The sequence below is a fragment of the Trematomus bernacchii genome, unplaced genomic scaffold (assembly GCF_902827165.1).
Source record: "Trematomus bernacchii unplaced genomic scaffold, fTreBer1.1, whole genome shotgun sequence".
Classification (NCBI taxonomy): Eukaryota; Metazoa; Chordata; class Actinopteri; order Perciformes; family Nototheniidae; genus Trematomus; species Trematomus bernacchii.
Window position 1 is genome coordinate 12,637,650 of NW_022987739.1, and position 23,901 is coordinate 12,661,550.

General features: G+C 39.2%; 3 protein-coding genes across 4 annotated transcripts; all 3 read left to right on the top strand.

Annotated features, from left to right (window-relative positions):
• The first annotated feature begins 1,210 nt into the window (after positions 1–1,210).
• smim7 (small integral membrane protein 7) lies at positions 1,211–3,192 on the top strand. Its single transcript, XM_034146133.1, has 5 exons — positions 1,211–1,326; positions 1,527–1,568; positions 1,674–1,729; positions 1,816–1,906; positions 2,526–3,192. Exons 1-5 carry the CDS (start codon positions 1,301–1,303, stop codon positions 2,539–2,541), a joined length of 231 nt encoding a protein of 76 aa, XP_034002024.1. The 5' UTR covers positions 1,211–1,300; the 3' UTR covers positions 2,542–3,192.
• A 773-nt stretch (positions 3,193–3,965) lies between these two features.
• On the top strand, positions 3,966–8,865 carry LOC117496108 (mediator of RNA polymerase II transcription subunit 26-like). Of its 2 annotated transcripts, none has more exons than XM_034147806.1 (3): positions 3,966–4,273; positions 5,778–5,855; positions 5,958–8,865. In XM_034147806.1, exons 1-3 carry the CDS (start codon positions 4,202–4,204, stop codon positions 7,512–7,514), a joined length of 1,707 nt encoding a protein of 568 aa, XP_034003697.1. In that variant the 5' UTR covers positions 3,966–4,201; the 3' UTR covers positions 7,515–8,865. The 2 variants fall into 2 exon arrangements, with proteins under 2 accessions (XP_034003697.1, XP_034003698.1); XM_034147807.1 differs by having other exon boundaries at positions 5,781–5,855.
• A 2,327-nt stretch (positions 8,866–11,192) lies between these two features.
• slc35e1 (solute carrier family 35 member E1) lies at positions 11,193–23,187 on the top strand. Its single transcript, XM_034146880.1, has 6 exons — positions 11,193–11,591; positions 13,714–13,784; positions 16,972–17,109; positions 17,892–18,017; positions 18,122–18,367; positions 19,501–23,187. Exons 1-6 carry the CDS (start codon positions 11,264–11,266, stop codon positions 19,726–19,728), a joined length of 1,137 nt encoding a protein of 378 aa, XP_034002771.1. The 5' UTR covers positions 11,193–11,263; the 3' UTR covers positions 19,729–23,187.
• The last annotated feature ends 714 nt before the right edge of the window (positions 23,188–23,901 follow it).

Consider the following 23,901-nt stretch of genomic DNA (forward strand, 5'->3'; position numbering starts at 1 on the left):
CACCACCGCCATGTGGCGATATCACCTGCTGTTTACATTCTCAGATGATGCAATCCTTTTTTTATTAAAGGCTAATTATTTATATACTATACCACACATAAACAGCAGGGCAATGTTATGTATTTGATCTACATACATTTAATCAAACCATTTTATATTTTTGCTCATTTTGGTTTTAATCCTTGAGGAGAATAACAATGAAAGCAATGAGCTCTGCCACCACCAGAGGGCAGACATTACTCACAATTAAAAACCTAGTGGGTCTATGTTGGTCTATCTTCAAAATGTCAATTTAGTAAAGTTGACATTTATGGATAAACATTTATTACTCCGTCTGAATTATTCCTCTCCTTTTACATTCCTTATTTGAATCACCAAAATCAAGATGCTTCTGTGATATTGCAAGACAAAATGCTAATTTAAATAATGCAAATTAATGAGAGATAGTGTCTGACTTTATTAAAAATATATTTTAATATTCTAATATCGTATGTAACAGAATTTAAAATGAGCTTAATGGAAGAAAAAAAACAGCAACCCTCTTCAGTTCTGAACCTGCAGCTGTTATTGCGCTTCTTGTCTAAAGGTGGCGCACGTGGATCAGGTATAATTTATTATGAAATGAAAATGTAGAATTTGTCCTAGTTTTCGCTTTGAAAGTTTCGGCAGGTTTTTTTTCAGCCGCTTTATTACTGTTATCTCATTCACCCCAACCTGCCTCTAATCATACCCTTTAACATTAAATGCTAATATAATGAACTCTACATTGAACCATTCCATTGTCACAACACACCCCCTTAGAAGGGTTAAACCGAATCTAAATTGTTCTTACCATGATGACGGATTTAATGTTACAATAGCCGCGTTCACACCGGAGCCTTTTCCCCATTCTCTGGAAAAAATACTGGTTATCTCTTAATTATTGGCCTAAAATGAGTTTATAGTGTTTTATAAGTCCAATAATATTAACATCAAACTACGAACTATGTTGTAAGTTTTTGATTGACTAGACCCATTGCATATTAGCTTTAAATGAATTATTGGTAGGAATCCACACTTTTAAAAAACAAACATGAATTGTCCGAGATGAATCTGAAGACACAACAGTACTACTGCCCATGGATGTATAATAAGAACGGCTACCATATATCTATGCTTGCTACTGCCTGGCAGGAACGACCTGTCAGTCTAGCATCAGGGCATAAAACACCACGACAGAATACTGAAACGGCATTGGTCACATTCCTGGTTGCGTGGCGAACACGGAAGTAAGGCGTCTCTCTGATGTGATGTGAGCAAAATGATCGGGGATCTGTTGATATTCGGGTAATTTCTTTGACATTCACATACAAGTACACATTTATATAATTGAAATGTTATTTGTGTGTGTTATCATGCACTGTATTGCTGGTAAGATGGCGATAGGCCAAGCTAAATAACAAGCTAGCTCCGTGCTAATGCCAGCTCAGCAGCTAACGTTAGCTGAACAGGTAAATAACAAACAGTTCTCTCTCTGTGTCCTCCAGGACCTTACTGGTCAATGCAGGAGCTGTGCTGAACTTCAAGCTGTGAGTATTACAGTTACTGTCACATTGTGTAAAACAGCTACAATGCTCGCATGTGAGGTTAAAATAAATAGAATCAGTTAAAGGTTGACTGTGGATGTTTTACAGCAAAAGAAAGGAGTCCCAACAAGGATTCGGAGATGAGTCCAGATCACCCACAACAGGTGTGTATCGTGTGTCTGTGTCTGTGTCAAAGAGTAAAATATGTATGTCACAGGTGAATGCAGTTCTCAAAGGATCTGTTTTTCAGGTGACAACATCAGAGAGTTCCTGCTCAGCCTCCGGTACTTTCGTATCTTCATTGCTCTATGGAACATCTTCATGATGTTCTGCATGATTGTGTGAGTATTCCACCCTGAGTTGATGCTGCTCATTTACAAGTAGATGTGTAATGGTTGAACTTGGTGATTTCGACCAGGCTGCAATGTTTTAAGAGGCAGTCTCTCTACTAAAATGTTACTTTAAAGCATAGTTCTTACTGTCAAAACATTACAAGATAATGTGTGTTCATCACATACATGCATATTGTCTGTGTAGCTAAACACTGATGTATCAGTGTAAGTTCTATATATATTCATTATAACAAGTGTCTAAATAAAAAAGGGACCTACATCAAATACAGCAAAGTCATTGTTTTGTGATGTTGTAAAAATGTTTTAATAGTTCAAATAATAATAATAACTGTTGAAATAATTTTTATTTTTAGAATAAAACAATGCTTTATTTCCAATAAGAATTATCTTTTGTATTCATTTTTTTCAAGTTAGTGTGGAACATTTGTGTGATATCACTGGCATAGTTATTTAAAGTATTTATGCTTTCTTTTCCTCGTAAATCTTGTTTAACTGTGCTCCAATTTGTGATTCCCTACATGTGCCAGAATACCTTTTTTGACATTCCTTAAAATAGGCTCTGAAGTTGTTGCTTTTCTAACTGTCTGCATGTCTCTAATCCTCACAGATTGTTTGGGTCATGATCCACCTTTGTGCACTGGACTTTCATCAGGATGCTGATTTTCTAGGGTGGATGCTATAAACTTCTTCTAAACTGGAGTTTACTGTTCTTTTGGCCCTTACAATTGTATTTATGGTTCATTTTTTATTAACAACCCAAAATCATAAATCTGCTTCCGGCTGTACAGGAATTTATGAATCACTGTATTTATTTTGTCTTATAGAAGTTGTTACATTTGTACCCTTTTTGGTTGAACTGTATCTACACCAGCACACGTGCCATTGCTGGAAATGTGTTGTCTTGTGCCCATGGGCTTCAATATTGAACAGGAGCATTTTTCTCCAGCATATCAGTTTTGAAACGGAGATGAAAATGATAAACAGCCTTCACTTACAGGATTAAAAACTAAATAAAAAACTTGCTAAATAAGCTGAAAAAGCTGCAGGGAACTAGATTTAATGTGAGTCAAAATGATCTGTCACTTACAGAACCCTACATCCCCTCTGTACAAACATGTCCAAATTTACTCATCAGCTTTTATGCTCCTTATTTCAATCTGGAAAAAATATCACTTTTTCCTTTATTCGGGGGCACCTGTGCTATGACTAAATGTTTAAGCCCTACAATGTAAATGTGTCCTTATTCCTAACAATAAAAATACACAGTTTTCTTATGTAATGTCTGTTTATTGACTTGAAAAAATGGTTTTGACTGTATTGGGACAAGTCAAATGGGCATTGGCCCTGACGTGACTATTAATGTCATTATCAGATTCCCTTATAATACTTCATATTTAATACAGATAATAACTGTATATTCTATAGACTGTACAGTGCAGTTTATATACAATAGATTAACATACTTAGAATCTGTGACTTTAGAATGCCACTGACAATGATGATTGTCTCTTCAGAGCAAAAAAGGTTGCAGATTTGAACCCACTGGCAGATGACATTTAATGTATGGATGGAAATAAACTGAATAGGGGTTTCTTTGTGTAGACTGAGAGCCACTGCTAAGGGTTAGGTGTGGAGAAGCAGGCAAATAAATGCAATAGACACAATACCTTTTTTACCCTCTTTATTCAAACCCCAATTCAGAAAAAACCAAGGCAGCTTAAAGCGAGCATTAACATGCACATGCATTTCATTTTTTATTTAGCAGTGTCTGAGGAGTAGACGAAATATAATAGGCTAGCCTACATAAAATAAAGCAATGCAAATAAATGAAAGTGATTTAAATTGAAAGTCCATTTATTTGTATCTTACTCCTCTTTGAATTTATTTTTTAGATAATGTACTCCTATACCACGGAATTGTAATATTGCTTTGTCTTTATATTATTTATTTATTTAATCTCTTGCGAATGTGAACAATTGGTTACGTAAAATTCTCCCATCATGCTCTGCGCGACCGCTTGACAAAAAGCCGGATGAGAAGGCAGAGGAGGAGGAGGCTACCAGCCGAGGGGGGTAGCCGATTCCTGGAGAGGATTTTCTGTTCTCGTCGTTATTAAAACGTAACGGCGGCGAATGAAAACAACAATAAAAGCATCATAAAACATGGTGCTTACTCCCAGAGAAGCTCTGTCGTCGGGCCTGTGAGTGTCGGCAGGTTTCGCACCGCCGCCTCTTCGGGGGATTCTGCTGTCTGGGTCCGACCTGACCCTCTCACCGACGGGCGATGACAGCGACTCCAGCCACTCCGCAGCTGATGAGAGACCGGCTGCTGCTGGCCATCGACGGCCAGAGCAATGTGAGTATAACCGGTACTTTCCAAAGGACGTACTGGGTGAGTAGAGGCAGATAACAAGGCCAAGCCGACTTGACAAAGTGGGGGCTTTCACTTATAATGTTCTTGCTAATTAGCTTGCTAACATCACAGGTTAGCTAAAGTAACTAACAGGCATTCCAATGGCTTGCTAGCTGACTGCTGCTGGCTAATGTTGATGTAGCCAAGTTAGTTTTTTTGTGTGCACTTAAAACGCTTCAAGACTAAAGACGTGAGGGAGAAAGTGGTAACGGAGACCTTTTGGTTCTAGAGACACTGATTCATTAGGGTTTCAGTGACATCAAGGCAATACATTACATTATAATGTCCTCTGTCACTATAATGCAGTTGATGAGATTGTCATGTTTTCTAGCAAGATCCATGGTACAACATACTGTTAAAGTCAAACAATATAATAATATTAAACTAATTGTTTTTGCATTATGCTGTCCTATTGTTCTATACCACTGTTATTACCACCTTGAAAACTACTGTAAAATACTATTGTGAAACACTTAACTCAAAAGTAGTTGTCACTGCTAACCAGAACAAAGGAAAGTATGACAATTTTTAGTATAATGCTTACTGCAATGCTGGGTTTACAAGTTAAAGCAGTTAACTTAATGAGCTGATGTGTTTGATTCATATCTTCTATATTATTTTAGATCACATATACGTGGAAATGGTGTCTTTCAACACTTGCAACAAGAGTGTGCCAGCTGAGCTCATTATCAATGGTGACTCTTACATATGTGTAAGACATATAAGAAGAAGTGACCTCTGGGATGTCCTGGCTGTGAATGACACCACACATTCTTTGTGTTGTAGCTGACAGTCATTCATATCCAGCGTAAACAGGAATGGTGATAGGAAATCCTCAATCATAATGTTTTTAACCAACACACAAGATTGTATTTTTTGAGCAAATAAATAACAAATAAATATAGGTAGTTTATTACATTTATGCAGAAATCTGTATCAATCCATTATTGGATTTAGCAGTCCTCATTGATATGCAACATTTACACTGATTATTACTATAAGCTTATCTTAACACAATCTAGTGGACACATTTATATAACTTCATGGTAAATATGATCAAATCGCTCAACTTTAGTTGGCGCAAAGCAGGCTCAGATTAAAGTAAACAGGACACTATTTTCAGCACTTTCTTCTTTCTTACTTGCATATCTTTTATTCTCCTGGGGGGGGGATGGACACATTTGCATGCAATCTCAGTTTGTCATAGTGAGCCTGAAACCAGTATGCATGGACTCTTTACACACAGGTGCACATTTGAAAGACTATTCAAATGATGCCTTGACCTTTTTAACAGCCTTTCTTTCTCTCTCTGGAGAATTGATGTATGGTTGGGCTGTAAGGTTCTGAATCACTGCATAACAACAACTGTACGTGGACACTGTGATGGTGACGCTTAAGACAATAATGATGACCGTGGATTGTAATATATACCTATGTGTCTTTTCAGCAGATATGCAACATGGTGGTAGTCATGGAGGTGATCTCCTATTTGGAGAAATATCCTATCACCAAAGAGGCACTAGAGGTGGGTTACATTCAGTCCTACAGTATGTCCTTTCCAAATATATGGCAGCTGAATCCGTTCATAATATAATTGCTGTTAACCACTAATCTTATCTCCTTAAAGGAAACCCGCCTTGGCAAGCTCATCAACGATGTCCGAAAGAAAACTAAGAATGAGGACCTTGCAAGAAGGGCCAAGAAGCTGCTGCGGACTTGGCAGAAGTTAATTGAGCCAGGAAAGGGAGAGATGTTGTCCAAAGGACACACTGGTGCATCATGGTCTTCCAATGGTGGTGCTCATTCCTGCATCTCCACTCCAGCTGCCACCACACCATCAGGTAAAACGGGTTCAGAGTTGAAGAACAGAAATGACTTCAACAACTGCTACTCCCCGAAGGTTGAGAAAACAAGCACCAGGAAAGGTAAGGGTGACCACAAAGAAGAACTGCTCTTACCAGCAAAGAGATCCAAAATGACTCTAAATGATAAAATGCAAAACTCCAAACAGCTGCCAACCAATGGAATTGGTGGTAGCTCTGACATTTTTAAAGATACTCGTACACATCAGCCTTTAGACAAGGAGATTTCAGAGCCTTTGGACAATGACAGACTAATTAAAATCCCAGTCAATGCTGTCAAACCTCATCCAAGTGCCCTGGGATACAGCAAGCCACCTAGCACTTCTTCTTTGCTTAAAGCATCAGTTCTGCAGCAGCAGGCCAGACGGGAGCAAGCTGTCTCTGGAGGGCAGCATCGACCCAGAAGCCCAGGCTGTTCCTTGCACACTCCTCAAACTCCAAATCAGGAAACTGGTGTAAACCAAACTGCATCACAAGCACAAGGTCTTCCAACCCCCACTGTGAGGCCCGGGCCTGGGGACACCTCTGGGCTGGGGCCATCCTCTCAGCCTTCCACTGGTTGTGTTCAGGGTTTGCACACAGATGTTTCAGAATTGCATTCTCAGTGCAGGCCTCCCAGTACGTCTCTTCTCAAGTCCTATGACTCCTCCTGTGGGGATGTGGTCAGTTTGGAAGCTTATGGTGCTGTTAGCAATACAGAGAAAAGGAAAAAACAGAAAAACAGGCCTAAAGACCATGTGATAAATTCAGAGGGACAGACTGTAGAAGACAGCACTAAACCAGTCAGGTTAAAAGACAGGAGACTGACATTTGACGCTGTCACAGGACAGATAAAATCCTCCTTCCAGAAGGAGATTTGCCAGGAGGGGGATGTCAGATTGGAACCTCAGTGTTCAGAGCAGCCGAAGCTGAATCCCCCAGTTCCTCCCAGTCCCTTCCAGCAGACAGACTGGAAAGCGCTGTCACGGAGCGAAATCATCCAGTCGTACCTTAGCCAGCAAAGCAACGTGCTGGCGTCGTCAGGCACCAACACCCCTGGTGCACACTTTTTGAAAGAGTTTGTGAAAAAAGAGGAACCCCGCACTACAGATGTGAAGAAAACACACGTGCTGGCCCCAGAACTCCCAGCCAGGGATTTACCTGGGGTTAGCAGAGAGGTCATCAACGAAGACCTGAACAAATTACACAAGCAACACTGGTCCGGGGTTAACGGTTGCTATGACACAAAGGGTACTTGGTATGACTGGACGGAGTGCATCTCTTTAGACCCGCATGGAGATGAGAGCAGGTTGAACATACTGCCATACGTCTGTCTGGATTAAATCTGAGCTTGGGTTTGGAAGTTGTAAGCTGCCTTCATGGTTGAGCAGAGCAGCTCTGCGTTGGTCAAGGCTCTTTTATTTAAGTGTAAGCTGCAGTTTTGCATTGCGGCTGAAAGTGGAGTCTATGTGCTGCCTACGTGGGTGTGTGTGGAGCACAGGGGGTAATCAGTGTTTTTATGAGTTCATGAACATTGTGTGAGGACGGCACAAAGGAAAGAGGCTATGCATTACCTTACTATTTAGTAACTACACATTGAGCTCCCCATACCTGCCATTCTTTGTATGGGAGAGGACATCACATTAAACTGCACAGCTGCATTTGATCTGTCTTAGGAAATCCACATGACCTGTGGAATGTGACTTTACTGAATTTTACATTTATTTCACAGTGCAGTATTTTTCAATTTAAAGTTTTGTTTGTCTTATCTGTGTTAAAAATGTGACTATCACCTTTCAATTGAGACTGGTAAGCTACATAATTGGTACTAATGAGGGTTTTGTTTGCATTTACAGCATCTTGAAAAGTGCTGTTTAGCTTGAAAAGCTGAATTGAATGCCATCTTTAAGTAGCTATGTCATTCTCATTGGTGTTAGAAAACTATAAAATCCTGTGCAAAACACTCGTCATTGCACCTCTTTAGAACTGCTGTTTCCCCATTGCACAACTGTCTCCTGCAGTGGCTTTTAGCATGAAGAAAAACAATCTGCTTGAAAACATTTAAATATTTTTCTTGTGTTGTTTGGTTTGAATGCTGTTAAATAACGTGACATAACTTCCAGATATGAGTGTGCAGCTTGGGCTGAAAGAAAGGCCTGTATGAGGGTTGAACAATGCACTCTAATAAAGAAGTCAGAGGCTGTCAAGTATAATATTTATTTACATTTATATATTAATTTTGTGATTTATATACATGTTCAGACTTCTTTCATTTTCATTGTTAGATTTCTTTGTTCAGCATTTACTGCTTAAAAACCAACTTACTTCACACAGGAAAACTGCAAAATGACACATTCTGATAATGTGAAAACATGTTATTTAATACTTGCCTTTTCCCTTTACTGTGTATTAAGGCTGTGAAATATGTATTGGAATGGCAGAGCAGAATATTCTCCTAGTTTTGCATCTTTGTCTTCTGTCAGGACAACTACATTGAAATGCTGGATAAAGTACTTCATATCATTCCTGTAGATACTGTTTGCCTTATGGAAACCTGTGTTTTCCCTAAAGACGGAGCCTTAGTGAATGTACAGAAATTAGCCTTTTGTGTTCGTTAAACATGCGAGAACATATTTGCTACTTAGTCCTTTAAGCGGACATGTTGATATGTGTTAATAAAAAAACTGAATTAATTGTGAGTGTCTTCTTTAAAGGAATTAAAAAGTAGCCCTTTGCAATTACCTCCTGTAATCTAACTGAAAAATAGTTTCCACAGTGCAGAATCTCTGCATGCTAACTATATTTTTAATTCATTCTTAGGATACTCCTATACATAACTATGCTTATGAGCAGAGCCGGCCCGACCCATTAAGAGACATAAGCGGCCGCTTAGGGCCCCGCAGCCACTATAGCAAAAAAAAAAAAAAATGGGAAAAAAAATAATAATCTCGTAGGTTTAATTAATTTTGTTAATATGCCTAGATTGCCTACTCTCAAAGTCATGTATTATATTATTGAGTCAATAATATAATACATTAACCGTGCTTTACCTGAACCTCATCATGACACTAGAGAGGACGGCAGGAATGTAATTTCCCGTGTTCAGTGAATGCAACAGAGGCAAGGCACCAGAACAACCAGAGAGTTGAATGGAAATAAACATCTGTTGGCTGACAGGTACCTATCCTGTGAGCTGTGACAATGTTTAAAATAAACTGTCAGTCGAATCGCGGGGGTAAGCTAAACTTTCTTTGTCATACAATCTAAATGTAATGTTTTTTTAGAGTTAAGGTGGTGTAGGTAAGTTTGAGAAACTGTCTCGAGATACACTTTTTGTTATAATCCATGGAATGCTCTTAACATCCCGATAGCAATGAATATCTTAAGTGCTTTGACAAAAAATCCATTAAAAAATGTCATCTGTGGAAGCCGTAGTACTGTAAAAAGCACGACCAATCTAAAATGATTGGCCTACCTGCCTGTCAGCCGGCTCTGTAAGGAAGTGGCAGATTTTTTCCGGCTGTGTATTTTCAAATTCTAGCGCACTCGAGCTAGTTTCTCCAAAATTACCTACCCCACCTTTACCTGGTGATTTCAAAGAAAGCTCTCTGGGAAATGTTGACTTACTCTTCGACATGAAGCGAGAAGCTACCTTACAGTACACCATTGATCCTGAGTCCTGTCAGTTAAAGTGTTTCATAGTTAGCTTAGCTAAGCATCAACCTAGCACTGAAATATATGAATGTTATGTGACAGTATTTCTGAGAAAAAGTCAGCTGAAATGGTGGCATAGTTGCCACTGCTTTACGTGTCGACAGCATGTTTGAACGTATTTGCAGCAGTAAATGTGGCTGTTTGGCCACTGACGTTGCCATAACAACACCTGAATTTAAATGTGCAACCTCTTTTTGTGACAGATTTTTGCATGAAATTATAATTCTTCTGAATGATATTCCTATTGACAGCTAGTTTCTATGTGAACATTATGAGATGGACAGCCAGAGAGGATAAATGAAAAACAGTTATGAAATACTATATGACAAAACAAGAATACAGTTTAAAAGGGGAGTGATTTGTAAAATATCCATAAAGAGAAATCTGTTTACAGTTCTGTTTCATATGGGTGTTGAGAGATGTATCCATAGATCTCTTAATGTTGCTCTCAAAGTGCACCAGATTGATGCTTTTAACTTCAATATTTAAAAAAAAAATCTTCCCGGGGGAGCATGCCCCCGGACCACCCTAGAGGAGGTTAGGTCCACGGTGTTTACATGCTTATTTATACAATATGTGTGCTTATGCTAACATCATAAGACAAAAGTTGGTTCCGTGTTGTGTGTAGTTAGAACGCGCTAGAGTGAGGGGGGCCCCCAAGCCAAAGCTCGCTTAGGGCCCCAAAAGTCTAGGGCCGGCCCTGCTTATGAGCAATTGTAACAAATCCACATAGTCATTGATGCAATTACACCTCTATAGACGAATTTGAAGCTGATTCCAATGTGTCAATTAGCTCAACAGAAAATGATTAGCAACTATTTTTTATTAATTATACTTTCAAGTATATTTTTTATCCCAAAATACCAAACATTCCCCTGTCTGTTTGAGCGTTTAATGTGTTTTTTTCTAATATAATAAACTGTCTCTTATGGGTTGTTTTTTTCAGATACTGAGAGAATACTTTGGAAATTGAAAGAGAAATGTATTAAACCTGCAGATTCACAATTGAGTCCAATTCAATGACCCTTTGTTAATTAATAAAAGCAATTAGATGTTGTACATATGTGTAAACCGACAAGAATAATAGAAATGCACAGATAGTCACAAGCAAAGTTAATTAGAACCTGTTTTACCAGGAAAATACCTACATGGCAATTTTTACAATATTTATTACAAGTTAGTTAATTTTCCCAAATCTACCATTTTAATGCGGCTCAGAAGGTTCCATCATTAAACGCATGTCTGCAGATGACTTTTATTTTGAAACGCGTGGCCGGAAGTGCTGCCTGGGCTCCATTGTTGTCAGGGTGACGCGGAGCAGCTCCCGGTGCGGTGCAGGCGGACTCTCCGCCGGTGACTCGTCACTCCGCGCTGGAAGATGGCTGCGGCGGACCGGCCCCCTGTTAGGGAAGGGATCCGGATATTTTTTCTGTGTGTGTGTTGGTACACGGTCAGCTCAGGGGGCAACATCGTCAACAAAATCATCCTGAATGATTTCCCGTACCCCGTCACAGTTTCTCTGTTCCACATCATCTCTATCGTCGTGTTCCTCCCGCCGCTGCTGCGGGCATGGGGAGTCCCCACAACAGAACTGCCGAGCAGTTACTACCGGTGGACCATCCTGCCTCTAGCTTTCGGAAAATACTTTGCATCTGTGTCTGCCCACTTCAGCATATGGAAAGTACCCGTTTCATATGCGCACACCGGTGAGTACAGCCTGTTTGCATGAATGTATGAGATAATGTGAGGCCACCTGGTAACTTGATGATGTGTCCGCACCGTCAGCTGTTGTTAGCTACGTGGCTAACGCAGGGCAACTCGGCGACACCGACATAAAGGAGCCTGTGGGCCCGGGTCAGCGAGGCGTCCGTGAACAGACATGCTTTCATAGGATTTATTAACTTACCATCGACCCGCTAACTTAAAATTGGTCCGCTTGAGGCTCCATTTAAGAGTAACTAACTAGCTACTGTTAGCTAGCTCCCCAACTTAATTAAAGCTAATACGTCAGGGGGGAGGGTCCAGGACTGAACCTGTTCCGTGTTGCGCTTCTCTAACTTTGATCGGTGACTGGTTTTATGTAATCCTCATATAATTGAGTTTTCCCCTAAGCAGTGATGGAAGTATTAAGATCCTCAAGGGGAGAAAAGTTCAAATACGACGTTGTGAAAGTTATCATCTACAAGTAAAATAAACCTTTAAGTAGTATGAGGGAAATGTAAATCCAAAACAAACTTGTATGCAAATAATATGGATATAGTTTCAATTGTTATTGTCTAGTAAAATGTTCCCTTTGAGTGTTTGACTGATTCACATGTTGCATTTGACTGCTGCATGGATGAGATAATTATAACTCCTTTATTTACTGTTGGGTAGTTGAGTCTACAGCAATGCATCTCTACTACATCTTCATTTTTCAAGCTTTATGGTCCATAAGACACCTCTAAAAAATAATTTGTTTTTAGAACAAGTACCCTATCTTCATCTTTTTGATGATGCGTTTTCAGCTGACGGTTGTTAGGCAATGTATGATTAAAAAGTTGGACATTTTGTCAACACTTAAATTAGTGTAGTTTATCAGAAAAAAGTAGTTTCACAGTCCAAAGTTATCCTTTTTCCCACAGGCCAAGTGGATATTGATGGTTCAAATGTTATCAGCCACTCAATAGATTACCATTATTTGAAACTGTTTACAGAGAGGTTTTTTTGGAGGCTGTCTATTATACTGATACGTTTGTACAACTATGTTCCACCCATTTCTATATCAATACGTGTGGACTTAATAAAGAAATACCGTTCATTATAATGCAATACAGTTTTAGAACACCACAATTTGCAGTCTAAAGTATTACCACAATGTTTTTAAAATATTTCAAAATCCGAGTCTGTCATGACTGATGACGGCTCCCATTGACACTCTCAACTGGTTTAACCTGCTTTAAATAACCGTGTAGCTTCATTCCATTAATTCCCATCAGTATTTGATAGTTGAAATACAATTCAGTTGTCAGTCTTATACAACAACAGTTTGAAGGTCATACGTCATGATTTTTATGACGGTTTGATTGTTCAGTTTTCTCTTTTATCTATTTTAAGAGAGGTGTCAATTCTACTTGGACTACATTGATTGAAAGCTTATAAAACACTTCTCCTTATGAGTTCAAATTTCAACAGCACCTGTCAAATAAACTTTAACTGTGCTTATTTACAGTCGTTTCTCTCTTTTTAAAATTACATTTGAAATGCAAGTGTAGGGAGGGAGAGACGAGGTCTGTCACCATCAGTTTATCGTTATGACCGCCTGTGTTATTTAACCAATATTATCATATTTGAATTGTTACCTGAAATTCAATACCACAGTAAACAGTCATATCTTCTAATAGTTTCTCCTAAATACACTTCAAATTAAACTATTCTTGGCTGTTTTGATCACCTCTACACACTAACTAAAGGAACCTTGTTGGTCCTTGGAAACAACTTTAGAGGCACAGCTGCCATGTCAATAAATCTCTCTCTCTCTCTAAAGTTTCAAAGTCGCTTTGTCCATGTGGATAAAAGTTGTTTTTACTGAGCTGAATCTAGTTTTCATGGCTTTTAAGTCTCATTGTTGGTAACACACACCATCAGGATAAACCTACACCAGTAAGTGACGCATTACAATGAAGGTGTGTTGTGTTTGGCTTGGCTTTGACCCAGTAGCTTTTATAATGTAATCCGTCTTGTACTCTCAACCATTTAAAGGGCAATATGTTTGATATGGAGACACATAGTTTGTTGTAATTTCCCAGCTGAAATTGTGCCTTTTTCTATTCTTTCTTTCTCTCACAGTGAAAGCTACAATGCCAATATGGGTTGTGCTGCTATCAAGAATCATCATGAAGGAGAAGCAAAGCACAAAGGTGAGTAGGTCCGACTCTGCAAACAGGACACAAGGCCCGCTTTGTTTCACAGTGTTTGACACCGAGCAGTGGTGATGTGGCACAGTACTGCGCCTATACTGCCGTATTACGGATATCTGCAGGGGCTTTTGTCCCTGATCAGATGTTCTATAGGGGGGTGGAAGTTGGTGAGGAACCAACTTTTGATTTCCTCCACATCCACCTGTTAAATCCCCAATTCACTCAATACTTCTAATATTACAGCAGCCAACTGGGGTTGTGTTGATGCATGTCTTTGAACTTTCTTTTGTTTAATGCAGTATGTTGGTATGCCGTGTGCAGCAGGTGGAAAGGCATCTTTAAAGCCGCGCACAGAGTGATATGAGAGATTGATTGTCTGGCTTAGCGGCGTCATGATTTTTGAGGACAAATCAGCTGCTATCCACACACTCTTTGTTTGATATTAATCCATGAGCAAAGTGAAGGGATGGGAGAGATTTACCGTGGAGGATCAACTCGAGTGGATGGAGAGTATCACACTTAAAGTGTTATGTCAGCATCAAATTAAACAGAGGTTCTTCACACACTAAATAAAACCTTCAACAAGTCATATTGTTAGCATCACATGTGACAGTCTCGATAAGCTTTGACACTTCTACCACATAGATATTGCACAAAAACCCAATGACTCCCATCACTGTAATAGATACTGAATGAAATGGCTGCAACTAATAACACATGTTCATTGTCGGTTATTCTCTCGATGAATTGATTGGCTGTTTGGTCAAAAATATCAATCAGCATTTCACAAGAGAATGACATTTTCAAATGTTTTCCACAATTTAAAGATATTCAATTTACTATGGGAGTAAAGGAACCAGAATATAATCCCAGTTAAGAAGCTAGAGTCAGAAAAAAGCTGTGAAATAGGATAATAGTTGACAACTTTGAGAGCTCTACTGTACAAACCCATTAACAGGAGTTAAGATCTAGGCTGTATTTTTCGTCATGCACATCAACTGTGTTGTCAAATTGTTAAGGTGATTTTTCCCCCCCGTTGCTATAGTGTAGTTTTAGCTTTTTCGAAGTATGCTCTGTGCAGCTGTATAATGTAGACAAAGTAGATGTCAATAAAAAGAAGCTCAATATTTGCCTCTACCACTCGGTGTTAAATAAACAATGATGGAGGCGAAAACGTTTATCATCTGATATAAAACCTCATTTTCCATCCTGATGGTTAAACATTTTACACTCAAGTTCTCTTAAATGTGAATAAGGAGACCTCTGAGTCTAGCATCAGCCTGTCAGGTTAACCTTACAGTGGACAGTTCGGTATTCAGACAGACTGCTCCACACACACGGAGCATGACGCTCATCACGTGTGTGTGCAGATCATGTTTGAGGAGCAGTAGGCCTCATGCTGAATAAATACTTAGTTTAGACATGACTCAGTTTTGTTAAAATATAAATATCATAGACTGTACGAAACATACTCAGTGACTTACAACAGTCGTCAAAAGCAAACTGTATTGTAGAACAGTTTTATTGGATTGCATTGAAAGTGTATCTAATAAAGTGGACGGTGTGGAGCTTATGAGTAGAGCGTACTTGTGACTAAACAGTACCTTCTTTGAAAGCATTAGTATAGTCTTCCCTTTAAGCTGGGAAAGCCTCCTGGATGAAATTCCACAATGAGTTGTAAAATGGGAGAGAAATCTCGGCCTCAGCTGAACCAGATGAGGCCCATCTTATATTTCAGGGTTTCTAAAAAGAGCACCACTCCCATAACAGTAGTGTCATTGTCTTAAAGTACATATCGGATATACCCGCATGTCCCTTGTTGGTTGAAGATACTTTTATAAAGTCGTTGCCAAGAGCTGCTCTGCTTCTTTGTTCTGCATCCTGTTGAAATTGACTAATCATCAACCAACAAATTAAGAGAGCTTTAAGGAACAGTCTGTTCTCATATCACCAAGTTCCTTATTCTTGTTGCCAGTGTATATATGAGCGTTTACTTGAACAGTATAACTATGGGCAGTCGTTCTTTTAAAGGCGGTAAATGGACCAATTAGTGTTTTTTCTCAGTTTCCCTCTGTGTAGCTGGTTTGAGGAGAGTGGGCGACTGAGTGGCTGCACAAGTGGGTTTCATAACAACTGCATGTCTCCGTCATCACAATCAAACATGTTCTAAATGCAAATAAAGCTGGCTTTAGATGTTTCTGATGGTTTCAGCCTTTAAGGTGTTTTCCTCAAGTTTCAGAAAGAGGGGTTAGCACCTCCAGCTGCAGCCTCGACGTGTGAACGTTTTGTCTCTCCATCTTAACATGTGGTAGGATAGATTAATAACGTTCCTGCAGCACTTTGTGCATTTTACAAAGTTTAGTAAAGAAGTTTGAGAAAGAGTTTCTTCTGGGATACAAGTTGTGTTTGTGCTTCGGAATTTAACCTTTTTTTAATGATTTACGTAGGGCTGCAGCTTAAGTTTATTTTCATCAGCTAATAATCTGCCAATTATTCTCTCAAAAATCTATTCTAGGGCTGAAACTATTCTTTACCTAACTCGATTACTAAAAATGGTTATGACCTGTTTAACTTCCTAACACTAGCTTTATGCAGTACATCAACAATACTACTAATGGTAATATTTTAAAATATAAAACAAAATGCAATCCTTCATTCCCTTGAATTGTTTGTTTGCATACAAAAACACTATAATGAAGAATAAAATATTTAGTTGTTAACGAGAGTTTAATTGTGACAAATAAATAACTCTTTACAATATCAGCAATAAAATGGTGATTATCCTAAAAAACATGTAGTTGTTTACTCATATTTTCTCTTGTGTATTTCATTTACATTTTTTTAAGTATTTCTTATCCTAGTTCAGTCAAAAGAATGTCATACTTTGTCTATCCCTATCTATTTCTCAAAGTTAAAGCTGATCACTTTCAATGTTTAATTTGCCAGTCCAAAACCCAAAGATGCAGTTCACTGGGATATAAAACAGAGAAAAGCATAACATCTCCATTAAAGAGTCCGAAAAAAGCATGTATTTTGTTCATTTTTGCCTGAAAATTACTTTAACGTGTAATCAATTATCAAAATGATCATTCTTACTAGTTTTAGTAGCATGCAGCGAGTGATGTTTTGATATAAACTGAATGTTGTTCCTCTGGGTTTCTTCTGACTCTCTGGGTTTCTGTCGTAGGTGTATGTGTCGCTCATCCCCATCATCGGGGGGGTGCTGCTGGCCACGGCCACCGAGCTGTCCTTTGATCTTTCAGGACTCATCAGCGCTCTGGCTGCCACGCTCTGCTTCTCCCTGCAGAACATCTTCTCCAAAAAGGTAAATCATTCTCATGCTGGAGTGTGCCCCATGATGACTAAGATGTGGAAAGTGAAAAGTGTTGCTTCTGTGTGCTTTGATGTGAAATGCCATAAACTGACATTTTTTATGTTTGTTTGAGGGTTTTTTTTGTATATAAAATGCCGTCAGAAAAGTGAAATGGTTCTGTGTTGAAATGAGCAACTGCATTTCACAACTATTCTTCTTTCGACTATGTCCTTATGCGCCCCGTTGTTGTTGCCTTAAAGAAATAGTGTGTATGTGATATACACATATTTGCATGCAGGCCTCATGTTCAACCAAATGCTGGTAGTTGGCAATTACTATCACAAACATAAATAAACACAGCAAAGTCTACTTAGTGATTTGAAATCATAGCTGTTAGTTAGTTCTGGGATTTTGGATTTCATGGTGGACACATAATAAAACTTACGGTTGAAAAACAGGATAAAAAATTCTCTCCTGGCTGACCTATTTTCATTGGAAATAATTAATGGTCTGGCTTCTTATTTGGCAGAAGTCTGGCTTATGGCAACAACTCTACAAACAAAGCGATTTACTTTTCAACACTATTGTAAATAATGTCCTGGTTAAAAATATCTTAGCTGACTTTTATAAGGTTGCTGAATTAGTTTTTGTTCTAAAGCGATTGGTGCAGTCAACTCTGTCATGTAACAATAAAGGACCCAAAATATTGCATCACTATTGACTTGTATGGAGCAGTATGACTTTTATTTAGTTGACTTCCTCCTTGTCTAAATGTTTTCTTCCCCTTATTAAAGGTGTTGCGCGACACAAAGATCCATCACTTGAGGCTGCTCAACATCCTGGGCTTTAATGCCGTTTTCTTCATGCTGCCCACCTGGGTTCTGGTGGACCTCTCCGTGTTTCTCGTTAATGGAGACCTGGTGAGTAGCAGTAAAGGAAATGTTGCTTCTTTGTGACAGTGGGTAGAGTTCAGCAGCTCGTTTTGGCTCCTCAACCTAACCTGACCGTACTGCTTTCTTCGCAGGCCGACATCCAGGGATGGTCGGGGACCTTCTTCCTCCTCCTCATCAGCGGCTTCTGCAACTTCGCTCAGAACGTCATCGCCTTCAGCGTCCTGAACATAGTCAGCCCGCTCAGCTATGCCGTCGCAAACGCCACCAAGAGGATTATGGTCATTAGCATCTCACTGCTAATGCTGCGCAACCCGGTCACCAACACAAACGTCATGGGTATGATGGCGGCCATAGTTGGCGTCTTCCTCTACAACAAGGTGAGTCCCACTGACTAATAGGAGGCAGTAAGAGGAGGTCAATTAGAGGTTCCTTTAATTTTAGAACCCCGAAAGAGCCATCCAGTGTCTCTGATTTGCATACAGTATGACAAGAGGTGCCCTTGAGCGAGACCCCCACACTGCTCCCCCAGAGCTGAAAATAAAAAAGCTGCTAGATACTCATAATACTAAGGAGGTGTGTGGCGCAGTGGATAGAGCGTTGGTGTTCGGATCAGGGGGGCACAGGTGAGCACAGGTTCAAACCCCACTGCAGTCAGCATGTCGTTGTGTCCCTGGGCAAGACACTTCACCCCAAATTGCTCCTGTGGGGATTGCCCACAGTATTGAGTATGTAAGTCACTTTGGATAAAAGCGTCTAACAAGTAACATGTAATGTTAAATGCAGTGTGGGCATTTCCCTGTGTGTGCAGTGCTGTGTACACGTGTGACATTTAAAGTTGTTTGATTTTGAATCCTCCATTTCCATCCTACAATTATTCTCTGAACCTTATCTTGTGGTAGGGCTGCTCGATTATGGCAAAAATCATAATCTCGATTATTTGGGTCAATAATTGATATCACGATTATTAAAAACGATTAACTATTTACTTTGGAAACACCAATTTATTGGAGAAAACAGTATGTTTTTAACAGTTGATTACCCTGAACTTTTAAGTATAATTCAACTGAAAAACCAATACATTTTTTTTTTTTTTTTAAAGTAAAAAAATAATCGTTTTATTTCGATTACGTTGTTTTCGTAATCGTTGCAAGCCATAATCGTAATTGCGATTAAAATACGATTAATTGAGCAGCCCTATCTTGTGGTGTAAAAAACATAAAAAATAGGTTTGCATAATTATACATTATTTTCCATAGCATCCACCCCCAACTATGTGCTCTATAGATTCTCTATGTATAGGCTTTGCTTTACAGTTCTTCTTTTCTCAACTGCCAATATTTCTGTCACTCTCCATCCTACTTGTGGCTGTTTGTCTACAGACTTAAAGTAAATAGTTATGTTAAGACTCTGTATTTATCCTCTGTGAGAAACATTTGTCCCACCACAGCTATGTAGGATCCGTAGGCATACAGCCAGTCATTTAAAATCTGCCCTTCTCCCCTGCCAACAGGCCAAGTACGACGCCAACAAGGAGAAGAAGCTGCTGCCAAGCGCCAAGCAGGACCTGGTTTCCTTCGACAACCCGGTGCTGGAGAAGCTCCAGGCCAACGGGTCAGTGCCTTTCTCCCACGGCCTGGATCAGCAGCACAGCAGAAACAACGTGCTGACCGACCACTTCCAGTACAGCCGGCAGGCCTACACGACAAACCACGGCAACAGCCACCAGTACGTCGTGTGAGGGAGGGGTTTGCCCTCGCTCTGCACGGCTGTCATAGACTTTGCTGTGTGGCCGCCGCCTCTCTGCAGCGGCACACAGATCCAAACACCAGACTGAAGGCAAGTGCTGTTTGTTCTGGACGGGAGGAAAGAGAGGGCCAGTGACGCGCTCCGCCCCGTCTAAACTTCACTTTCTGACAGCTTTGCCGTATGTCATTGTTTATTTATTAGTTTGGTACTGACTGTATTAGATGGTCTGAGGGGAAACAAAACGTAGCCATGTTATCACAGAAATATAAAACAGCAGGTGGACACGTAAAAAAGGTGGATGAATGGTTTGCACCGTGCCGTCTGGAAATGTATGAGCCAGCCATAATCTCTTGTTGGTTATTTTTGTTCACTTTCAGAGGATAGGATGTTAATTTGGACGCTAAATCACACCAAAACAACAGTCATGTTACATTTTGTAACAGAGTAATCTCAGTGGAAGGCCTAGCGTTTTGGTTTCTTCTTTAGGCACCTGTAATGATGTTTGAATTGTTTGTCACTCTTCAAAAAGCTCAAGGCAGATGGGACTTGTTTGTAGACAATGGAGGACTTTAAGTAACTGTCACCTGATGCTAAGATAATCAGGTCTCTCCCTCTCACTGGGCATTCTGTTATATGGGGTTCAAACTTGGGATTCATTTTAATCACTTTGGAGATCCACTGATTTATCTAGTATCTCCATGAGGTACACATTTCAATTAGTCCAATACTTCTTTATGACTAACTTTCTACAAAACTAATGGCAATTCCCATCAGCCTCAGCTCTACTTTGTTTAGTGCTAAAGTTAGCAAACTAGCATGCTATACTAACATGGTAAACATTAAACCTGATATCAGCGTCTAAGCAGCATCGTCATTTGTGAGCATGTTAGCATGGTAAAGCTAGCATTTAGACTGCACTTTTCAACGTGGTATAACATTACATGTGCCTGATGAAGAAAAATGCCCACATTTTGAAATAAATGTATAAAATATCCATATCTGTTGATTTTGTCTGCAAAAAAACGATGCAGTTTATATTGTTGCACTGGGAGATGGTTACTTTCAGTCACACTTGTTGTCAGCCAGTGTTTTTAAAAGCAGGAACCTTTAAACACACAAAGCGTCTTTTAACTAAGATAACATTTCGGAGTGAGACCAGCTCTGTCTCGGAGCGGTCCATGACCTCCCACACATCTCTCCTTTCCCCCAAGAAAACAATAAGTCCACCATTTGTTGTTATGGAGCATACATGTGAAAAGCTCAAATTGGGTTTACCAGAACAAAGTATCATTTTAGTCTCATCATGTAAACTGTAATTTTATTATTATTTCCTTATTTTGCTTTTATAGTTTGTAGGAGAATCGATTTACAACAGTGCATTGTTTAACTGATAATTGGTATTTATTCATTGATTGAGTGATATCTTTCTCTCCTGCCACTTCATTGTTTTCAGTCTGAACCAAAGCTGCTTTGTCACGTGGAGAGGCCGGGTTTGAGTTTGCACATCATTTGAATGCATTACGCAGATAGTTTCTGTCTGTCCTGGGGTTTTTCATCTGAAGTGTATTTGCAACATTAGCATCCATGGTCAGTGTGCAGCTTCAAAATGAGACATGCATGAAATCACAGGTTTGGGACTTTTTTTTAAATTAAAGACTCAATTGTAATTTCCTGGTGGACAAGAGATGTGATTTGCATTATTGATTACAATATCTGAAAAACGTTCACCTTAGTTATCATTTATTAATGAAAAGCCTTATTTAATTGAGTTAGCATAGGTCACATGCCTTTCTTGTGCAGGATCTCTGATGCACACTAAGCAACTCACTGCAGCAATATTAGGTTTTATATATATTATTTTTTTGTGATCTCAGCATCGAATTCTTGTCATTTCATAAAGGTAGCATTTATATACCGAGATGTTTTTGTTTTCACTTCAAGTCATTCAACTTCAAAACGTTAAACCAATATTTCTATATTTAGATGTATTTAAACGACTTTGTAATATCTATGTCTTGCTCTTGAAACCGAAAGGGCAGAGAAATAAAACCTGTCTCTTTGGTTTTACAGCCGCACATATCTCATATAGTTAAATGTAAATGCTCTTTTTAACTCCCTGAAAGCAGCCGTTTGAAACACTTGATAAACCTCCTCTATGCTACCTTCCCAACCCAAAACACTGAGTTTACTGAGTGTCTACAGACCAGTCAGGTATTTAACGACTAAAATACCCTCTTTATGGCATGATTCTGTGAAGACCCAAAGGCAAGTGGATATTATTTGCAACATCTTCATAGTTGCTAGCAGTAACTTGAAGAAGCAAATGTCTGGAAATACTTCTTTATGTGGAGCTATCAAGAAAGTTTCACAAGCAATCATGACCCCAACTCTAAATCACATAATACTTACGGAACTTTTTTCAAACAGATTTGTTCTTGAATATTTTGGATCCTTTAACTTAGAAGAGCTGATAGTTGTATCACGTTCAAAACTATTTTTCTAAATATCAAAATGGGAAATGTTATCCCGTTATCCATCAGAAATTATCTTTGGAAAAACCATTGGTCCTTAAAAGTGACATATCTCAATATGAAAGCCTTCTTTTTGTTAAAAAGAAGGACACTTCAGATGCATCAGATTGGTGCAATAAATCAGGTGAACTGTAACATATCTTACCCCTGCATGATTAGATAAACGTATGGAGATCAGACAAAACGCTGTCGAGGAGAGAGTAAAGACTAACACAATCTGAACTTATCAACAGCGTATAAATGTGACTACATGTTAAACAGCTGTGTGACATCGACAGATAACATCCAAACTACTCAACAAGGAAACAACACTTTTCGTAGTTAAAGAATGTAATGTGCACATGCAACCTGCAGACAGGAATAACGGTCATACTGTTTTTATTTTTTCAAAAACTTTGTGTCATTGTATTTTGCTGGAGCAAATGTTTTTAATGTCTTTTGGATTTCTTTTTTTTCCTCTTCATGTTGCCAAAAGCAGTTAGCAATAAATGTTATGATGCTGATGCACCGCAAAATGGGCAAGATGTAAAAATGCATAAGCTACAACATGTAGGACACATGTTTTATGAATTTATCCTCAAATTTGTTTTCAGTGTCCTGCCGACTGTCTGTTTCTGAGCTAACTGGGAGAAAAATGTTTTATTTGGATGTTGGCTCTCACCTGTAAAGATAATAACTGGGATGTAAATGTTAATGAGTGGAGAAATGGGAGTTTACTTTGTAAAACTTGTATGATTATTATTTCTGTGCATCTCGAGGCAGACTTTTTACTTAACCGCTGTTAATAGGTTTTTATTGATGGTGTAAAGGTACAAAAACATTGAACAGAGGTGCAGCTGTGCACCTTCTTGTCTGCTTCTGTTTAGTAAATGCTATTTTTAAATGTTTGGGGGGGAATAAATGCATTGCGGAATATTGAACATTTTGGTTGTCTTCATTAATCTAGAAGTTTATGGAGCTTTTTAGAAAGAAGTGTAAATGTGACAGCTGCAGGGTTATTTCCAGCCACACTTGAAAGATAGTTTTACGTATTGCACTAGCATCAGAGTATGTGTGTAAATTACCGAGAGCATAATGTGTGTGTTAAATGTGTTACCTGTATGTTCTTGCTACATACCACAGACAGAGGCAAAACCAGAGGTAAGATGGATGATAGACTTGGTACTGTATATTCATCACATTAGAGACCAGACTTGATTCCTGTTTTGGGAGTTTTTCTTCCCCCTAGTGGCCAAAAATCAGTAAATGCAAGCATCGATTTCCCCTTCTTGAGATGAGAGCAGTGACGCATGTCAAAATGAATGTGATCTCTTCTTCAATCTCCGCAAAGGATGTCATACTTGATCCTGACTGATGTGTCATTCATCCTGAGTAAATCATACATCACCTTTAATCAAGAGATACTGTCAGTGCATGACTTTTTTTCAGCAACACCCTGCAAAGAAATCCTGCAGATAGAGTTCAGCCACCGTCCCGCTCTTCATGTTAAAGTTACCTCTGTGAACCTCGACCGGACTCTTCCTGGTCTATGACATGCAAAGGTAAGCTCACTAGCAATTTGGTCTAAGTCTAATGATGGGTGACCAAAAACTAGGCCAACTGAAGCTGTGTGACCAAGTGTTTACATGCTGTGT